This window comes from Pseudorca crassidens, chromosome 1 (assembly GCF_039906515.1).
Source record: "Pseudorca crassidens isolate mPseCra1 chromosome 1, mPseCra1.hap1, whole genome shotgun sequence".
Lineage (NCBI taxonomy): Eukaryota > Metazoa > Chordata > Mammalia > Artiodactyla > Delphinidae > Pseudorca > Pseudorca crassidens.
Window position 1 is genome coordinate 2888743 of NC_090296.1, and position 15184 is coordinate 2903926.

The 15184-nt window shown below is 45.5% G+C and overlaps 1 protein-coding gene and 1 non-coding gene across 3 annotated transcripts; both read right to left on the reverse strand.

The window, feature by feature from the left end:
• Positions 1–4479: 4479 nt before the first annotated feature.
• Positions 4480–12925, reverse strand: EIF5 (eukaryotic translation initiation factor 5). 2 transcript variants are annotated; one of them, XM_067721649.1, is made up of 12 exons: positions 12787–12925; positions 12441–12652; positions 11062–11341; positions 10870–10951; positions 10405–10577; positions 10028–10139; positions 8846–8994; positions 8432–8590; positions 7919–8080; positions 7430–7594; positions 6992–7126; positions 4480–6583 (listed from the first exon to the last, which is right to left on the reverse strand). In XM_067721649.1, the coding sequence occupies exons 3-12, from the start codon at positions 11131–11133 to the stop codon at positions 6494–6496; spliced, it is 1299 nt and encodes a 432-aa protein (XP_067577750.1). In that variant the 5' UTR covers positions 11134–11341; positions 12441–12652; positions 12787–12925; the 3' UTR covers positions 4480–6493. The 2 variants fall into 2 exon arrangements, with proteins under 2 accessions (XP_067577750.1, XP_067577834.1); XM_067721733.1 differs by lacking the exons at positions 12441–12652; positions 12787–12925 and adding an exon at positions 11929–11951.
• Positions 9368–9491, reverse strand: LOC137207973 (small nucleolar RNA SNORA28). Its single transcript, XR_010935411.1, has one exon. It is a non-coding gene; the product is annotated as a small nucleolar RNA SNORA28 (small nucleolar RNA).
• Positions 12926–15184: the final 2259 nt, after the last annotated feature.

Consider the following 15184-nt stretch of genomic DNA (forward strand, 5'->3'; position numbering starts at 1 on the left):
TATTACTCTCTTAAATCACGTAGAAAACTGAGTTACAAACCACTGTTACAATAATATTAGCTTTTATAATTTTCCATGTATTTACCTTTATTGAGATCTTTATTTTTTCTTATGGCTTTGAGTTATTGTCTAGTGTTCATTTCACCCTGCAGGAGTCCCTTCAACATTTCTTGCAGGACCTCCAAGGTTTCTGATGAGAAACCTGCTATGCTATCGGGGCACTGTATGTTATGAGTTGCTTCTCTTGATGATTTCAAGTTCTCTTTACCTTTCGAAAGTTTGATTATGTGTCTGTGGTGGATCTCTTTGTGTTTATTTTACTTGGAGCTTGAAGCCTCTTGGATATTCATGAAGCTTCATTCATTTACTTTGGGACATTTTCAGCCATTATTTCTTCAAATATTCTCCCTGCCCTTTTCTCTCCCTCTCTCTCTCCTTCTGAGACTCCCACAATGAGTCTCAATATGTTGTTCCTCTTCATGGTGTTCCACAGGTCACTCAGGTTCTGTTCATTTTTCTTCAATCTGTTTTTCTTGTTCTTCCCTTGTCCTATCTTTAAGTTCACCGATTCTTCTGTGTGCTCAAAGGCTGCCTTTGAATCCCTCTAGTGAATTTTTCATTTCAGTTACTGTACTTTTCAATTCCATAATTTTTGTTTTTCTAGGTTTTCTCTTTATTGACATTTACATTTTGTTCAGACATCATCTTCTTGACTTTCTCCACATCCTTAGTTCCTTGATGTCCCTTGTGTCATCTATAGCCTGGTAACCACAGTCTGATTTTTCTTTCACACAAAATGCTCCTCTTGAGTCCGCATCTGGCTCCACCAGTTGGGTCTCCCTGTGGCCCAGAGGATACTATTTAACTCAGGAACTCGTCCACTCTGCATCCTCCCAGGAAACCTTCACTAACAGCCTTTCACACATATTCTAACCACAACTGTGCAAGGCCACCCCTTTATCAGGTAACCCCCAGTAGCTTCCTGAAGGCAAACTGTGCCTCCCCTGTTAGACCCTAAGATCTCTTCAGCAGGGCCCACGTCCTGTCCTCTTGCCTCCCACACAGGGTAACTGAAGTGCTGGGCGCTCACAGTAGAGCAGAGTCCACTTGCTGTTTGACTGCCTGGTTATACAAGGAGGCTGCTGCGCAGATGTCCTTTACACAGAAAATAGGTTCCAGTGAAAACACCCTGTCCTGGATGTTTCCAAGTGCCAGTTTCCCTTGCTCCAATCACAAATCCCTATTGGGAGGTAGCCTTTGGCAGCCATGTTTCAAATCCCTTGTAACGCTCTGCACCCCCTGTGCCCCTCCCTCACCTTTGGCCACATTTGACTGGAGCTGCCACTGGAGCTCATGGTGCTGGAAGTGAAAAAAAATCAACCTGATAGAAATGCTGCAAGACCAGTGTGAGCCTATCAGACATGCCTTCTTAGGAATCTCAACTAGGAAGTCTGGAGAACTGAGCATTAACCAGCAGGAACAGAAGCTTGATGGTCACAGGGGGCCATGAGAACACCCAAGTCATGAGGAGGTTCCGTGTAGCTTTACAGGGCCAGAAAGTTCACGAGTAGTGGACGGAGAACTGGAGAAACCCAGAGAGAAGTAGACATGTGGGCAAGCGCCCTGGAGGAATGTTCTTTCTTGCCCAGGGACCTGGAGTCCTAGTTGGTACAATCTGTGTCCACAAGGCTGGACCTGCTGGTGTCTCTTGGGTCCTTGCAAGACCAGGTTTGTGCACTGGGGCTCCCAATGATTCCATCATAATGTGAATCCTTGGGAAACCGTTCCCAACTGACTCCATGAGTTATTTGTCACCAAAAGAACTTTATCACATAAGACCTGTGATCACATTTGAAAATGCTTTTCTTTGCTCTTTGAGAAATCCAACCCTGCAACTACAGAGGGGCTGTTCCTAGCTTGAAAGTCATAACAGAAAAACCCTGCATTCACTCAGGCCCTGAACCTCCTGGAATCCCCTCCAGGGTGCTGCCCTAACCCCAGACGGGAGATCTTGGTCTGCAGGGAAGGTTCCAGCACTCCTGGGTGCTCAGATTCTGCTGCCTGTGGGAGGGATTTGGGCTTGTTAATCCTTCCAATCTGACATTGTGCCCTCAGGACAGCCAGGGGACCCTGACATTCCCAGGCCAAAGTGCATCCTTGTCTGACCAGTCCACCCTCATGGCAGCTGCTGGCTTTGTCAGCCATGGGATTAATAGCCCTCCTCGATTCCCACAGTGGCTCAGCATTCCTGGCAGCAGGATACAAATGTAATTCCATTCCTGCAGCTTGTGAAGACTCGGTTCTCCAGGGTTCAGTTTGTAGGTAAGTACTGCCACCTCCTCCAGCCTCATCCCACACACTGCACTCAACTAAAGGGAGTAGTTTCTACTTTCCAGACATGCTCCCCTACTTCTTCCTCCGGGGTAAATTCCTGCTTCTCCTTTGAAATGCTACCTCTTCTCTTAAGACATTCCTCAAAGTCCCCAATTGTTTCCTCCCTCCTCCGAAGTTCCACCCCTATGTCCTGTGTCTGCTTTGGTCTGCGAGCTCCTTTAAGGTGGGGCAAGGCTGAAGCAAGCGAGAGATGCGGGCCAGGGGTACAGATGCGGTGCATGAGGTTGGCACCCTGCCTCAGATTCTGTCTGGAGCTTCACCCAAGTCAAGCCTGGACCCTGAGAGCTGCTACCTGGCCCTCCCTCCAACAACCACCCTAAGGACCAAAAAGTTACTCCTTATCCTTGCCCTAGGTGCTTCCCAGTTTACAGGACCTGAGAACTGTAGGGTGGGACAAGGTGGAAGCTTACACAGCAAAAGCCATGGGGTCTGGGCTGTATGCGGGTGTGCTGTGGAACCTTCAGCCAGTCTCCTCCTCCTCAGGACTTGTTCCTTCCTTGTGAAGTACATGTTACCTAATGTTTATGTCACCGACCTCACTGGGTACTTTGGAAGGATTCCTTCCCTGGATGTTACAGGACCACTGGGACCAGACTCAACCCAGCCTCATACACTGGCCCTGCACCTGTCAATCCTTATCTCAGGCTGGGCTGGCTTCTGGTTCATGCTGCTATTTACATTATGTTATGGGCCCCAGGTGGGGCCATGGCCTGCCCTCAGCCTCTGCTCTAGACTGGTCTGAACATCACTGCACATTAAGGGCTGCTTGAGGCAAAAACTGTTAACACCCTGAAACTGCTCCAGCCAAAAATAACAGCGCTTTCAACTACCCACTGCTCTCAATCTGCTGTAACCCGTTCTGAATGTCTGCAGGTACCGGCATGAGCTCTTCTTCCCTTTTGTCTCTCTTCCACACAGGGCAGTTTTCCCTAGCTGCCCCACCCAGGCATTACCTCTCCTGCTTGCTGTATTCTAATTGCTGTACACAGGCATTACCATCCCCATTAAACACAGAAAGATGGGCTTCTAGTTTTACAGAGGGCCTGCCAAAACCTAGATGACTCCAGAGCCCAGGTGAATATGCCCCATAAACTCAGAACGCATAACCGAATACTAGTCATTGAGAACAATGTACGAGTCCTGGTTTGGGTTCTGAGGAAAGAACCTCTCCGTGTTATTTCCATATGCTAGTACATAGGAATGGTTCAATTTTCTGGCTGTGAAGAACTAGCAATCTTTCTGAAGACCTTTGTTGGGCTAGGGCTGGAATATAGAACCCTGAGGCAGGTGGCCACAATGCCTGAGCTCCCAACCTCCTACAAAGGCTCAAAGGACAAATTCTGGAGACTGTGCACAGGTCAGACACAACAACTTTGGCAAGTCTTATGGAGTGTCATTCTTGGAGGAGAAAGATCTATAGAGTACTGGGGACAGAGAAGATATAAACATGACTGTCCATTCAGGAAAGACAGGACACAAACCACATGATAGTTGGAGAGGGCAGAGATTCAAGTGCACTACTGTTCCTGGTACCGAGAGCGCTTTGAAGCTTTGGAGTGGTCAGATAGGCTGGAATCTGAAAAACCATCAAAACTGACAATACAGGGGTTGGGCAAAATTTTTGCATTTTAGGGTTACTCTTAATACTGGCCTGTGAAGCTGTAGCAATTCATTAGATGAACACCCATTCTCTCTCAAACCTTTAGGAGCCCAAATAGTACCTTTCAAGTTCATTAACCTCATAACTTTAGAAACATTCCTTTCTTAACTAAGGCTAAATGCTATAGCCAGTTATTTAACTATATACCAGACCCACCTCAAGTCCCTCATCAACACCCAGGCAAGATTTTAAGAAACCAGATGAAAGCAGACCTTTTTGGTTTGTAATCAACTTGAGTTACAGAATAAGAACACGAGATCTAAGGAAAGCCACTGTAATGAGCAACATCTGTTTTTGAGTAGGGGGCAACTGCAGAAGGAAACATCCAACACAAATCTGAAGCAACAGCTACAAAAAAGGGGAGATTTCAATGCTTCAATTTTAAAAACAAAAATTTAGGTTAATATTAAAGCAAAGACAAAAAATAATTTTAACGTTGTTTTAATCACGTAACATAGCTGTTTCAAACAGGAAGTTTTAAGACAGTTGAATACAGCAAAGTGAAAGATCACTCTATTAGGATAGCTGCTATGAATAAACTCCTTACTCTGTGGATGTGAATTCCACTGAAAGTTTGGCACTAGACTGAAGAGTGGTCTAAGCCAAAATTTTCTCTTTAGTGTTTAGAAGCCTTGTAAGTTTTCCTTCAGATTTAAGGGGGTGGGGGAGGAAGAAAAAGGGGAAAAGAACCCTCTATAACAGAACCTCATTAGCTTGATAATGGGTATGCTGAATGCAACTTGATCCCCCCAGAACAATTCCAGATAATGGCAAAAATTTAAAACCTAGGTGAGACATGAATTTGCAAAAACCTCTTCTCTTTGGTGCGACAAAGCACATCCCCCTCCAGGTAGGTATATGGCTCTCCTTCAACCTCACCAAAATCTATCAAGAAAGGCAGCTGGAGACCAATTTGTACCTCTCCAGTAAGACTGCCAGGGTTTAATTTCTTAAAATACCAAGCTAACAAGGTTTTATTATACCAAATGTTCATATAATTTCAATGTGAAAACAACTTACATACATTTGTTAAGGTCTCATTGTAATCTGAGATGGATCACAAACGAAGAGGTGAATGATACAAGCCAGTGCTCTCCACGCATTTTGATTCCCAGTGTACTTTTTGTGTAAATTTGCATCCTCAAGATGATTTCTCAGATGTAGTCATGAGCCCTTCTATCAAGTGAGTTTACATCAGCAAATTGGGCAAGCAAATCACAAGAAGTTACTTCCAAACCTAAAGCCCAGGATGGGCTGGGTCAGGCCCTAGTCACCTGCTTTCAGTTGCCATCGTCACAGACTTCCTGGGTATCTCACACTATTCATTGTGAAAATAAAAAACACCCCAAGTCTTACACCAAAATATAGGCTCTTAGAAGTATGCTTTTAGTTTTTAAAAATAAGACATTTTGGGGGGTGGGGGGCATGAGATACAGTTGACACTTGTTTTGGCAAGATAGCAACAAACCCAATAAAGTATAAGCTGTGTCTCCAAATGCAGAAGTCATCAAAGAACCAGTTTATCAGGGGAAAAATCCACACTGAACAGAAGACACACTATGTCTAAATATTTTGAAATTGTAATTTGAATCAAGAGTAAAATTGATTGAAAAATTTTGCTCAGTTTTTGCTAGAGATTAAGTGTACCTTTTCCTGCTTCCCCCAAATAAAATGGTAGAGCTTACTTATCACTCCCCAAAGTTTCAGTTTTCTCTCAATATAAAGCAAGAGCTACATACACATAATAAAATGTTTATGTTAATGTAGTAATTCCCCTGGCTCATCCAACGTGCAATGCACATGACTTCAAAGACTACAATTTGGGGCAAGCATAGAAAAAATGAAAAAAATACACAATTCAAGTTTCAAAACCTGTTCTTAAAATTATTTAGAGGACACCCAGGTCATTTTAACATCTCAGTAAGTTAAAGGTGTTGCACTGTCATTTGATTATCAGTCCACCTTGGCATGGGAAGAATGTACATTACCAGATGCCAATCTGAGGGACTAGAAGTAAGACTTAAAAGTACTAACAGGCTCCAATAATCCTATCAGATTAGATGATGGTGCAACATTTTTTAAAGGAGCCAATTATTTCAGCTTACTTAAGTCATTCAGAGCCAAAAATCTGAAGAACGACCAAAATCAAATCTTTATTTTTATAACTGTATAAATGTGACCCAAATGTGTCCACCACTAAATTTTCAAAAAGAAACATGCTGTAAATAAGCAAACTACATCTGCTCACTGATATGTGTATGGACTCCCTAGATGTCTTGTTGGGTTTAAATACAGACCACTCACAGCAATACATTTTTAGTAGAAAGTGTAGCATGACGTTAAGCCATTTTAGCTTTTGCACATACACGTTGCACTTCTGGCTGATGATGCAGAAAGATTCTCAGCATTACACTGTTAAGCTGGGCTGCACCCACCCCTTTAAATGGCATCAATATCAATGTCATCGTCCTTGTTGTCAGACTTTACAGCTTCAACTTTCGGTACACTGGCAGTCTTTGAATACACCACCTGATAAAATGAAGATTTTTGATTGTAAACCTTTATCCCAGTAAACCCTTGTAAAATAAAACCACTAAGAAGTCAATGGTCAACAAAGGACAAAAACTACCTAGAGAAAGCCATTATTCTTCATGAAAATTTGTGTGTATGTAAAAAGTAAGTTAACCCTCCGCAGCCTAACAGTACCTTATTTTTATGAACGATCAACCCTATACTTACGTTAAATAAACTCTCCCTTTGGAAATTCAGACAATGTTTATTTGGAATCAATGCCTGGGGGTAGGAGAGATTTCCAGCACCTTTTCTATTAATGTGATTACTTTCCAAATTAAGAGGCTGTATTACCCAATACTGGCATTTTATAATTCTCAAACACCCACCACTAACACTGTATTTAACGATTTCCCCAGCGTTTACCTCAATGTTCTCATCTTCATCATCATCTTCACCACCGGAAGATTCTTCCTCTGCTTCCTTCAACCATTTTATAAAAGGTTCCGCTTTGACACGAATCTCTTTGGCAAGTTCTTTTGAGACATATTTCTTAGAGGCCTAAAAAGTGTTCAGTGTAATTTTCTTAGTTCAAGGAATTTAAAATAATGCGAGTCATTTATATAATTGCCCAAATACATCTCTTTGACGGGACTGGGCCACATCCTAATCTTGACCCCTCAGCAGAATAAATGTATTCAGCACAAGGTTTTCTAGAAACCTTACTAGAAAGCTACCATGATGAGAATCACCCTACAGGTTATACCAGTCAAGCATGTACAGACTAGGTATTAGTAGTTAACTACTTCTTCCAAAAAAGCCCCAATACTTCTAATCTTAAAGAGCCATTTAAATATTCCCCACCTTTTCTGACCAGCTAATGATGACTTCTTCCTCCAAAAGGTCTGCATCATACATCTCCTTCAAGATATGTGGAATCTTGGAGATGAGCTGAGCTTGATGCATTGCTACCACACACTCCAAGCCATGAAGAAGGTACCGTTGAGCTTTTTTGTTGTTGTGACAAAACTGCAAATAAATATCTCAGCATTAACAAGCTTTCTTAGATGTTTTAAGCTGACAATTCTAATATATGTTCTAAACTTATTGCCTTAGAAATTGTTCTTTGAAGCCATGGCCCTACAGCAGTCATTCAGAGATCAATGCTTAAAGATCTCTAATTTACTTTACGTATAAGGGACTACATGCACCAATTTCCAAGTACTCCCATTCCTGTTAAGGTAGGTCAATTATCTCCATTTTCAGGATGACAGTACAAATAAACGAGGTTAAATCAGTATTTCCAAGGTCACACAGCTGTAAAATCTTATGAATCTAGAATGATTCGCTTACTCGTAAGAAATGGCGCCTGTATTTCTTAATTTGCTCTCTAATTTTCTCATTAAAAAGAACTTCAGTCAAAACAAGAGGGCCCATGGCTTTTACATCCAGTCTTTCTGCTTCAGCTACAATTTCTTTGTCAGATGAGTCAATAACACCCTCTTCTTTCTTTTTCTGCAAATAAAAGGAAGCAATTCAGTGAGATGGAAGCACATTTTGCTCTAGAGATACCATAGTCCCTGCTCTTACGAACTCTTCCCCTACCTAATTCAAGAAGGTTCTAGGACTTCTAAATAATACACACCTGCCGAAAACAATGCCTGGAACCACCCTCAAAAAAATTTCGGAATAGAAGTAAAGGTGAGACTTGTATTTGAGTATTTCAAAAGGAAGCATGGAAAAAACACAACAAACTACCTGCCAAGTACCCAGCTTAAAGTAGTATCTAACAAAGCTCAGGGATGGGTAGAAGCTGACTTAGTATGATCACGAAATGTTTAACTGTTCTTGCAGCAAGCATTTCACCTTAACAAAATCAAACAGGATATTGACACGCTCTTCAACAGTCCTTTCTAAATCATCACTGAGGGTTAAAACTTTCGCGTGGTCACTGATTTCGTCCATTCTTCGCCTTTGAGCTTCCTCTGTTGTATCCTCCCCCCAATCATCATCTTCCTCTTCTTCCTGTTTTTAAAAACAAAACTGCTTGGCCAAAGAAAACGACCTTATAGGTAATAAAAAGAAATCCCAGATTTCTAGTCAACAACATCAACTTCCCACTAAACTTGTGTTCACATTAGTTTAGTCAACGAATAGCACCTGGAACCCAATATACTGATGTATTGTTCACTGAAGAGCAGTTCATTTCTGCTCACCTCAACCAAAGGTCACACTGTACACAATTTTAGTGCCCACCACACCCATCAACCTTGCACTGACCACAGCATGCGGAGGACTGATTTCACTGGGTGGTGGTGGTGGTGGTGGTGGTGGTGTCTCACTGCTGGACATGGAACCATTTTCCTTGTCTTTGCCCTTTCTATTTTTCTTTTCCTTCTCTTTCTTTCCTGTACCACTGTCACTATTCTCTACAGGGACAAAAAGGAAATAAAGTTTAGTACCGTAACTTATATTACACCTCATCGCCCATCGTGAACATTTAAAATCTTGCCCTTTTGCTTTGAAACCCTCCCCTCAGAAAACCACACACAGAATGCTACCTATAATTCTAAATGAATTCACAAATCAATTTCATCCACTATATTTCACAGGTAAGCAACTCAAGCTGAGAATGGAATGTCCCTACCTATCAGTGGTATTAACTATTGGGTAAAATTAAGACTGAATGGTAATACCTCAGAAGACCAGGTAATTAAAGTGGCACTCACGACCCTCTCCTTCCATCCGTCATGAACTTAAATAAAGGTATTTCTTAACCGCACTTTAGTCAACAGCTAGAACACTGTTTAAGCCTATATAACGGCTCGTCTCATGGAGAAGAGAACACCGGAATAGGTTAGACTTTCTTGCTATAGCAAGCTCAAATTGTGTCAGAGTTTTGATCATCTGCCACAGAGTGTTGCTTGCATGCTCTAAAACCACTTTAGCTTAATGAGCAAAGACCCACATTTACAAAAGTTTTCCAGAAGTCGATCCTTTACTAAGATCCCATTACAATTTGCTTTACAGTATGTCATACACACTGAGACAGGTCTTGAAAATCGAGAATGTGGTACAGTTTAATTGGCAGCCTGTACTTCACCTTTAACAATACATAAAACAGTACATTTAACAAAAAAGTTCAAAATTCAGTAAAATATGGCACAATGACTAGAGATTTCTTAAACAGTTGACCTTTGGACAACACAGGTTTAAACCGCACAGGTCCATTTACATGGAGTTTTTTTTTCCTCAATAAATACACACTACAGTTTCACACCATCCATGGTTGGTTGAACCTTGGATGTATAAGGCTGACCCTATTGTTATACGCAAATTTTCACTTGTGCAGGTATTCAAAGGTCAACCTCACTCCAGTTTTACAGCAGTAAAGAAACTTCCATTGTTTCCATCTATCAGGTGCTTTATGCCGAGATTTTAGCAGTTATCATAAGCACTTACCAGGTGGGTTTTTGAGAATGAATGTGCAGAGTTTATGATGTGTGTCAAGCATGCCTCGATAGCCACAGGCTTTACAAGAATTACCTATTGTTTGTTTCTTTGGATTGACATGCTGCCAAAAAAGCAAAAATAAGTTATGTCAACCGTAATATATGATGAAAATTCTGTGAGGAACAAAATATGAAAAGATCTAACCATCAAGAGGCATCTAAGACACAAGTCTAATATCAAAATAATTTCTTTTTTAACATGAAATCAGTATGAAAATACCTGCAAAAGTTGACGTCCGCTCTGCCTTCCCGGGAACATAATTTGCTGACATCACAGAAACAGATACAGTTTTTTCTTTTACTGACAAAAACCTCAAAGGCACTCACCAGATCCGTTTCAGGATTCTCACACTCAGGACAAAGAACAAATTTTTTAATGAATCCATCCAACATGTCTTGCAGCTTATTCGCCTCATGAGATCCATTGACAATGTAACGGTCATTCTTAACATCAAACTGGGTCTGTGCTCCCAGTTCACAACCAAAATATTTGGTGGGATCTATTTGGGGGAAGAAAATCTGTTCGTTACAGTTAACTAAATTGATCTTTGGCTGCTCACCCTCATTTATACAAATATCACTCTGTATTTTTAAGTTGCTAGGTTCAAAAATGTGTTGCCCAGACAGTTTATACTAGTAACAACTAACACACCAATGCGTTTTAAGCCCAAATTTCCACTCGACCCAGAAGTTAACCAACATACAATTCAGGCAAGATTTTGCGGACCAAAAATTATCACGTTTGTGTCAATAAAATGCCTCTTTAGACTTCTTTCAAGAGGCATTACTTACACGTTGGAGGCCGATTAAGCGCTTTGGCTACGTCAACCATGTTGACTATAACTGTCTTGATTCCATTTCCTTTGCCCTCAACCTAAAGGAAGTAAGAAGTTTAATTTTGCGCGTCTACCCCGGGAGAAGCAATCTTCAATAATCTATGAAAGAAAACTTAGGACTTGCTACTAAAATGAAGATGAACGTTACCTTGGCAATCAGACGGGGCATCTTGTAGCGATAGAACTGGTCTGACACGCTGCGGTTGACGTTGACAGACATTTTGGCTTATTAGTGGCTTTATCAATAAGATGAAGAGATCTTTGATTGCAACTTTTTGGTATCCTCTGTCTGGAGAAGAAGGGATGACATAAACGACTGCAAGAGTTCTCGGTCTCTGACATGAAAAATTTTTCGCCACTGAGGCTGTAAGCTTCTTGCTTGTATGCTATGTTTCCCCAATACAGGTACCAATGGCTGCGCAACAGCTCTGAAAGAGAGGAGAAAGAACAAACAAATCCCCCACGTTTAACGCGATCCCTGCATTAAGACACCTCCCTGTCCTTTCCGTTTAATCACACCTAAGGCTCCAACGTTAAAAGCATCTGTGCTACGCAAAAACCAGTTCTCAGACTCACGTAACACGGGACACCTGCAGCAACATAAAAGGCCTCCATTTGGACGCAGATGTGATTCTGGGAGCCACCAGACTAAAACGACAACCAACTACGGCGCTTCAGCTGCTCTGGGTTTTTATCCCACCAGTCACCACGTCAACGGTCGGCTTCGGCCGAGGAGCCGTGCTTTAACGACCGCCGAGGAACGAACACAGACAGGCGTCTCCTCTCCCCAACCCAGTCCGCGTTGTCAACAAACTTGTGATACATCCCTCGACGACGAAAGTCTGTACAACTGTTCTTCACGCTCAAGTTGCGCCTTCGGCAGCCAGGGCTTACTCCAGAGCCACCCGTCCCCAACTACACCCACGGAACCCGGCCTCGCGGGACGCCGCGGAGCGTGCGCCGACGCCCGGCCCCGACCGTGACCCCCTGTCCCTTCCTCTCTACGCACACGCACCCACAACCTTCGCTCCCGTCCCCGCGCCCGTCGTTCCCTCCAGGGCTGTCAGGGATGAGCCGGAGGCCCCCGCGAGGCGGGAGCGGCGGAGGCGCAACGTCGCCAGCTTCTCCGGCGCCCGCGGCAGCCCCGCCATGTGCGCCGCCCGGCGGGGGAAGCGAAACCGGCCGAGGGCCGCCGGCCCGGCCGCCCCCGCCCCGCCCGCCCCCGCCCCGCCGCGGCGATGACTCAGGAATGCAGCAATTAGGCCTGAGTCAGCCCCGGGCGGCGGCGGGCCCGCGCGGCGCGCTCCCGCGAGGCCGGGGTGGGGTACAGGTGGGGGTGGGGTACAGGCATGGGCGGGGGGCGGTGTGAGCACAGGAGGGGACGCGGCGCCCGGCCCCGCCGCCCGCCCGCCTAAACTGCGCCATACACGCGCGCTCACACACTCAAGCGCGCGCGCGCGCGCGCGGGTCACGCGGCGCGCCGCCATCTTGTGCGGCCGCCATCTCCCCGCCGGCCCGCCGACTCACCGTTTTCGTCAAATAAAGACATAAACCCAACGCTGCTCGCCCGGGACTGGGATGAAGTGAGGCGCGCGCGAACCCGAGTCCGAGGAGCGGCGGTGGAGGCGGCGGAGGCAGCGCAGCGAGCAGCGGCCGGGCCAGGCGCCGCCGAGCAGCGGGGAGGGGCTGTCCCAGCGACGTCCGGGGTCCACACCCTTCAGCGCCCGGGGCCTGGCGACCTGGCGCGGAGAGAAGGCGCAGTGAGCCGCGGGCGTCGGGGAGCCTTCCCCGCCAGCCAGCGGCCCGCGGAGGTCGAGGGTGCGGGGAGAACGGGGGACCAGGCCTGGGGCTTCCGCCCCTCCATCGGACTCACCTCTGGAATGTTCTCGCTGTGACTGAACAACGCCGCCGCCGCGCTCAAGCTACCCTCGGCCCCAGCGCCCGCCCCCCGCGCCAGGCCGCACAGCCCATTGGCTGGCCGTCCACCCGAGCTCGCTCGTCATTGGCCAGCATTTCGCGTCAGTCGCGTCTTTCCCCGCCCCTTCTGCTTCCTGAGGCTCCGCTCGCCGCCTCGGCCCGCCTCCAGCCCTGCAACCCGGCTTCCTTCTCTCGCTTTCCCCTCCCCCGCTTTTCCCAGAAGCCTTCGCGGGCTCGCGAGAGTGGGCGGGCCGCGGCGGGGAAGCTCTGTCGCTGTCTCGCGCTTTGTCGGTTTGGGCGCTCGAGGAAGATGGCGGTTGTCCCCCCTCCCCCTCTTGTTTGGCAGCGGCGTTGCGGCTCCCGAGGCCGCGTTCCCGCACGAGTTCCCGCTCCGGGCGGGGGAACTCTCGGGGGTTTCTCTCTGCCCCTTCCGTTCCTTGGGGACGCCCGTCGTCGAGTCTTGAGAAAGAAGTTGCTTTTCCTCCCCACTCCCCTAGGCCTGGGCAGAGGGCGAAGGTTGGAGGGCCTGGGTGTTTCGTCCCAGGTGCCGCCTTTTATCCTCCGAAGCTCAGGTGTGCGTGGCCGCGGCGATCGTGACTCAACCGCCCGCCTCGCTCCCTCCGCGGCGCCCAGCCTGCAAGCCTAGTTTGGCTGGTCGCTCACGTCCACCCGTTTTCTAAAGAGGAAAACACCAAATTAGTTCGTAACTCCGTGGCCTCCTGAACCGATCCTGGGGCTGGGGGGAGGGGGGTCCTCCATGTTCTCGTGCTCCACCGTCACTTTGCTGAAAATAAGCCTCACATCAGGTTACCGTTTGTGGAATCCTCCTCTCCAGTGTTTACGAATTGACCTCCTTGCCCGGCAAAGGAAAGCCGAAAACAGGTGTTCCTAACGATGTTCCAGTGTATTCGCTGGAAAACGATTATTATTTACAAAGAGCCTCTCACATTTTAGTTCTGTTCATATGATTACAGAAACTCGCCAATTCTTTCAGATACTTAATATTTTGTGTAAAATTTCGGTTGCGACTGTAAAAATGCACTGAGTCCACTCTGAAATGTGAAAACATACTTGACTCTAGAGCAAGAGCCAAATAACTGAGCGGTTGCAGCAGTGTCCTGGGCGGCAGTGTGGTTTCCCGGATCTGGATGAAATAGCAATGTTACTGAGGACAGGGTGAGGTGGATAAGGGGCTGACCTTTGTTTTACAACATTCGAATTTGCAAGGTTAGAATTGAAAGATGTTTTGATTTTTATCAAAGTTGAAGATTACTCTGACATGGTTTTATAAGCTTTGTAAGCCACTTAAAAATTGACAGTGTCGGTTTCCCTGGTGGCACCGTGGTTAAGAATCCACCTGCCAATGCAGGGGACACGGGTTCGAGCCCTGGTCCGGGAAGGTCCCACATGCCGCGGAGCAACTAAGCCCGTGCGCCACAACTACTGAGCCTGCGCCCTAGGGCCCGTGCTCCGCAACAAGAGAAGCCACCGCAATGAGAAGCCCGGGCACTGCAACGAAGAGAAACCCCCGTTCCCCGCAGCTAGAGAAAGCCTGCATGCAGCAACGAAGACCCAAGGCAGTCAAAAATTAATTAATTAAAAAAAATTGACAGTGTCAGTGGGGAGAATTAATCAAAGGGATGATCCAGAATTGAGAGAAGTGATTTGTTCATTGCTGCAGGGGCTTCTGTTGTAATCACACAGTGTATACGTTGGTGTGTAATCGTTAAACCAAATGCATAATGCTTTATGGGTACCCGGGTTCCCGTCAGACAAACTAGAAAGATCCCAAATGCGCTTCTCTGGTTCTCCCTGGGGCTTGACTTAGCAGTACTGAAACTGAGTTTTTGCATGGCTGCAGACAAATGACATTATTTTAGAAACTTGAAAATGTGGACATGAAACTACCTGAGGTTAGAGGCCTGCTTCCACAGAAAAGTTTTTTTTTAACAACTAAATACAAAGTGATCACTTTTTTGTGTAATGTTTGATGGCCCCATATTTAATTTCATTAAAGAAGCTTGTACTAATTTTAACTTTAATTTTTAGTATGTGTACCATTCATTGTGTCTAATCACGGACAACGTTTAAAAACAACTCAAACATAACCATTTGTTGAATGCTTCTCGTAACCTAGGATTTTCGAAGTCCTTTGAATACACTATCTTATTTACTTCTTTGACCCATGAGGAATTTTTATTCCCATTTTACAGATGAGCAAATTGAGGCTTAACGGAAAAAAGCAACTTGCCGAAGATCATACACTAGTAAGTGGTAGATCTAGAATTTAAACCCAGATCTGTCTGATCCCAAAGTCTGTTCCCTTAACCATTGTATGACACAGCCTCTCCAGA

Excerpts from the sequence above, each read along its gene's own strand:
- EIF5 (XM_067721649.1), bottom strand. The coding sequence starts at position 11,133 with ATGTCTGTCAACGTCAACCGCAGCGTGTCAGACCAGTTCTATCGCTAC. Across the intron at positions 10,578-10,869 it reads GCTTAATCGGCCTCCAACGT|ATCCCACCAAATATTTTGGT; the intron begins GTAAGTAATGCC and ends TCCCCCAAATAG. Across the intron at positions 6,584-6,991 it reads ATGAAGATGAGAACATTGAG|GTGGTGTATTCAAAGACTGC; the intron begins GTAAACGCTGGG and ends TCATTTTATCAG.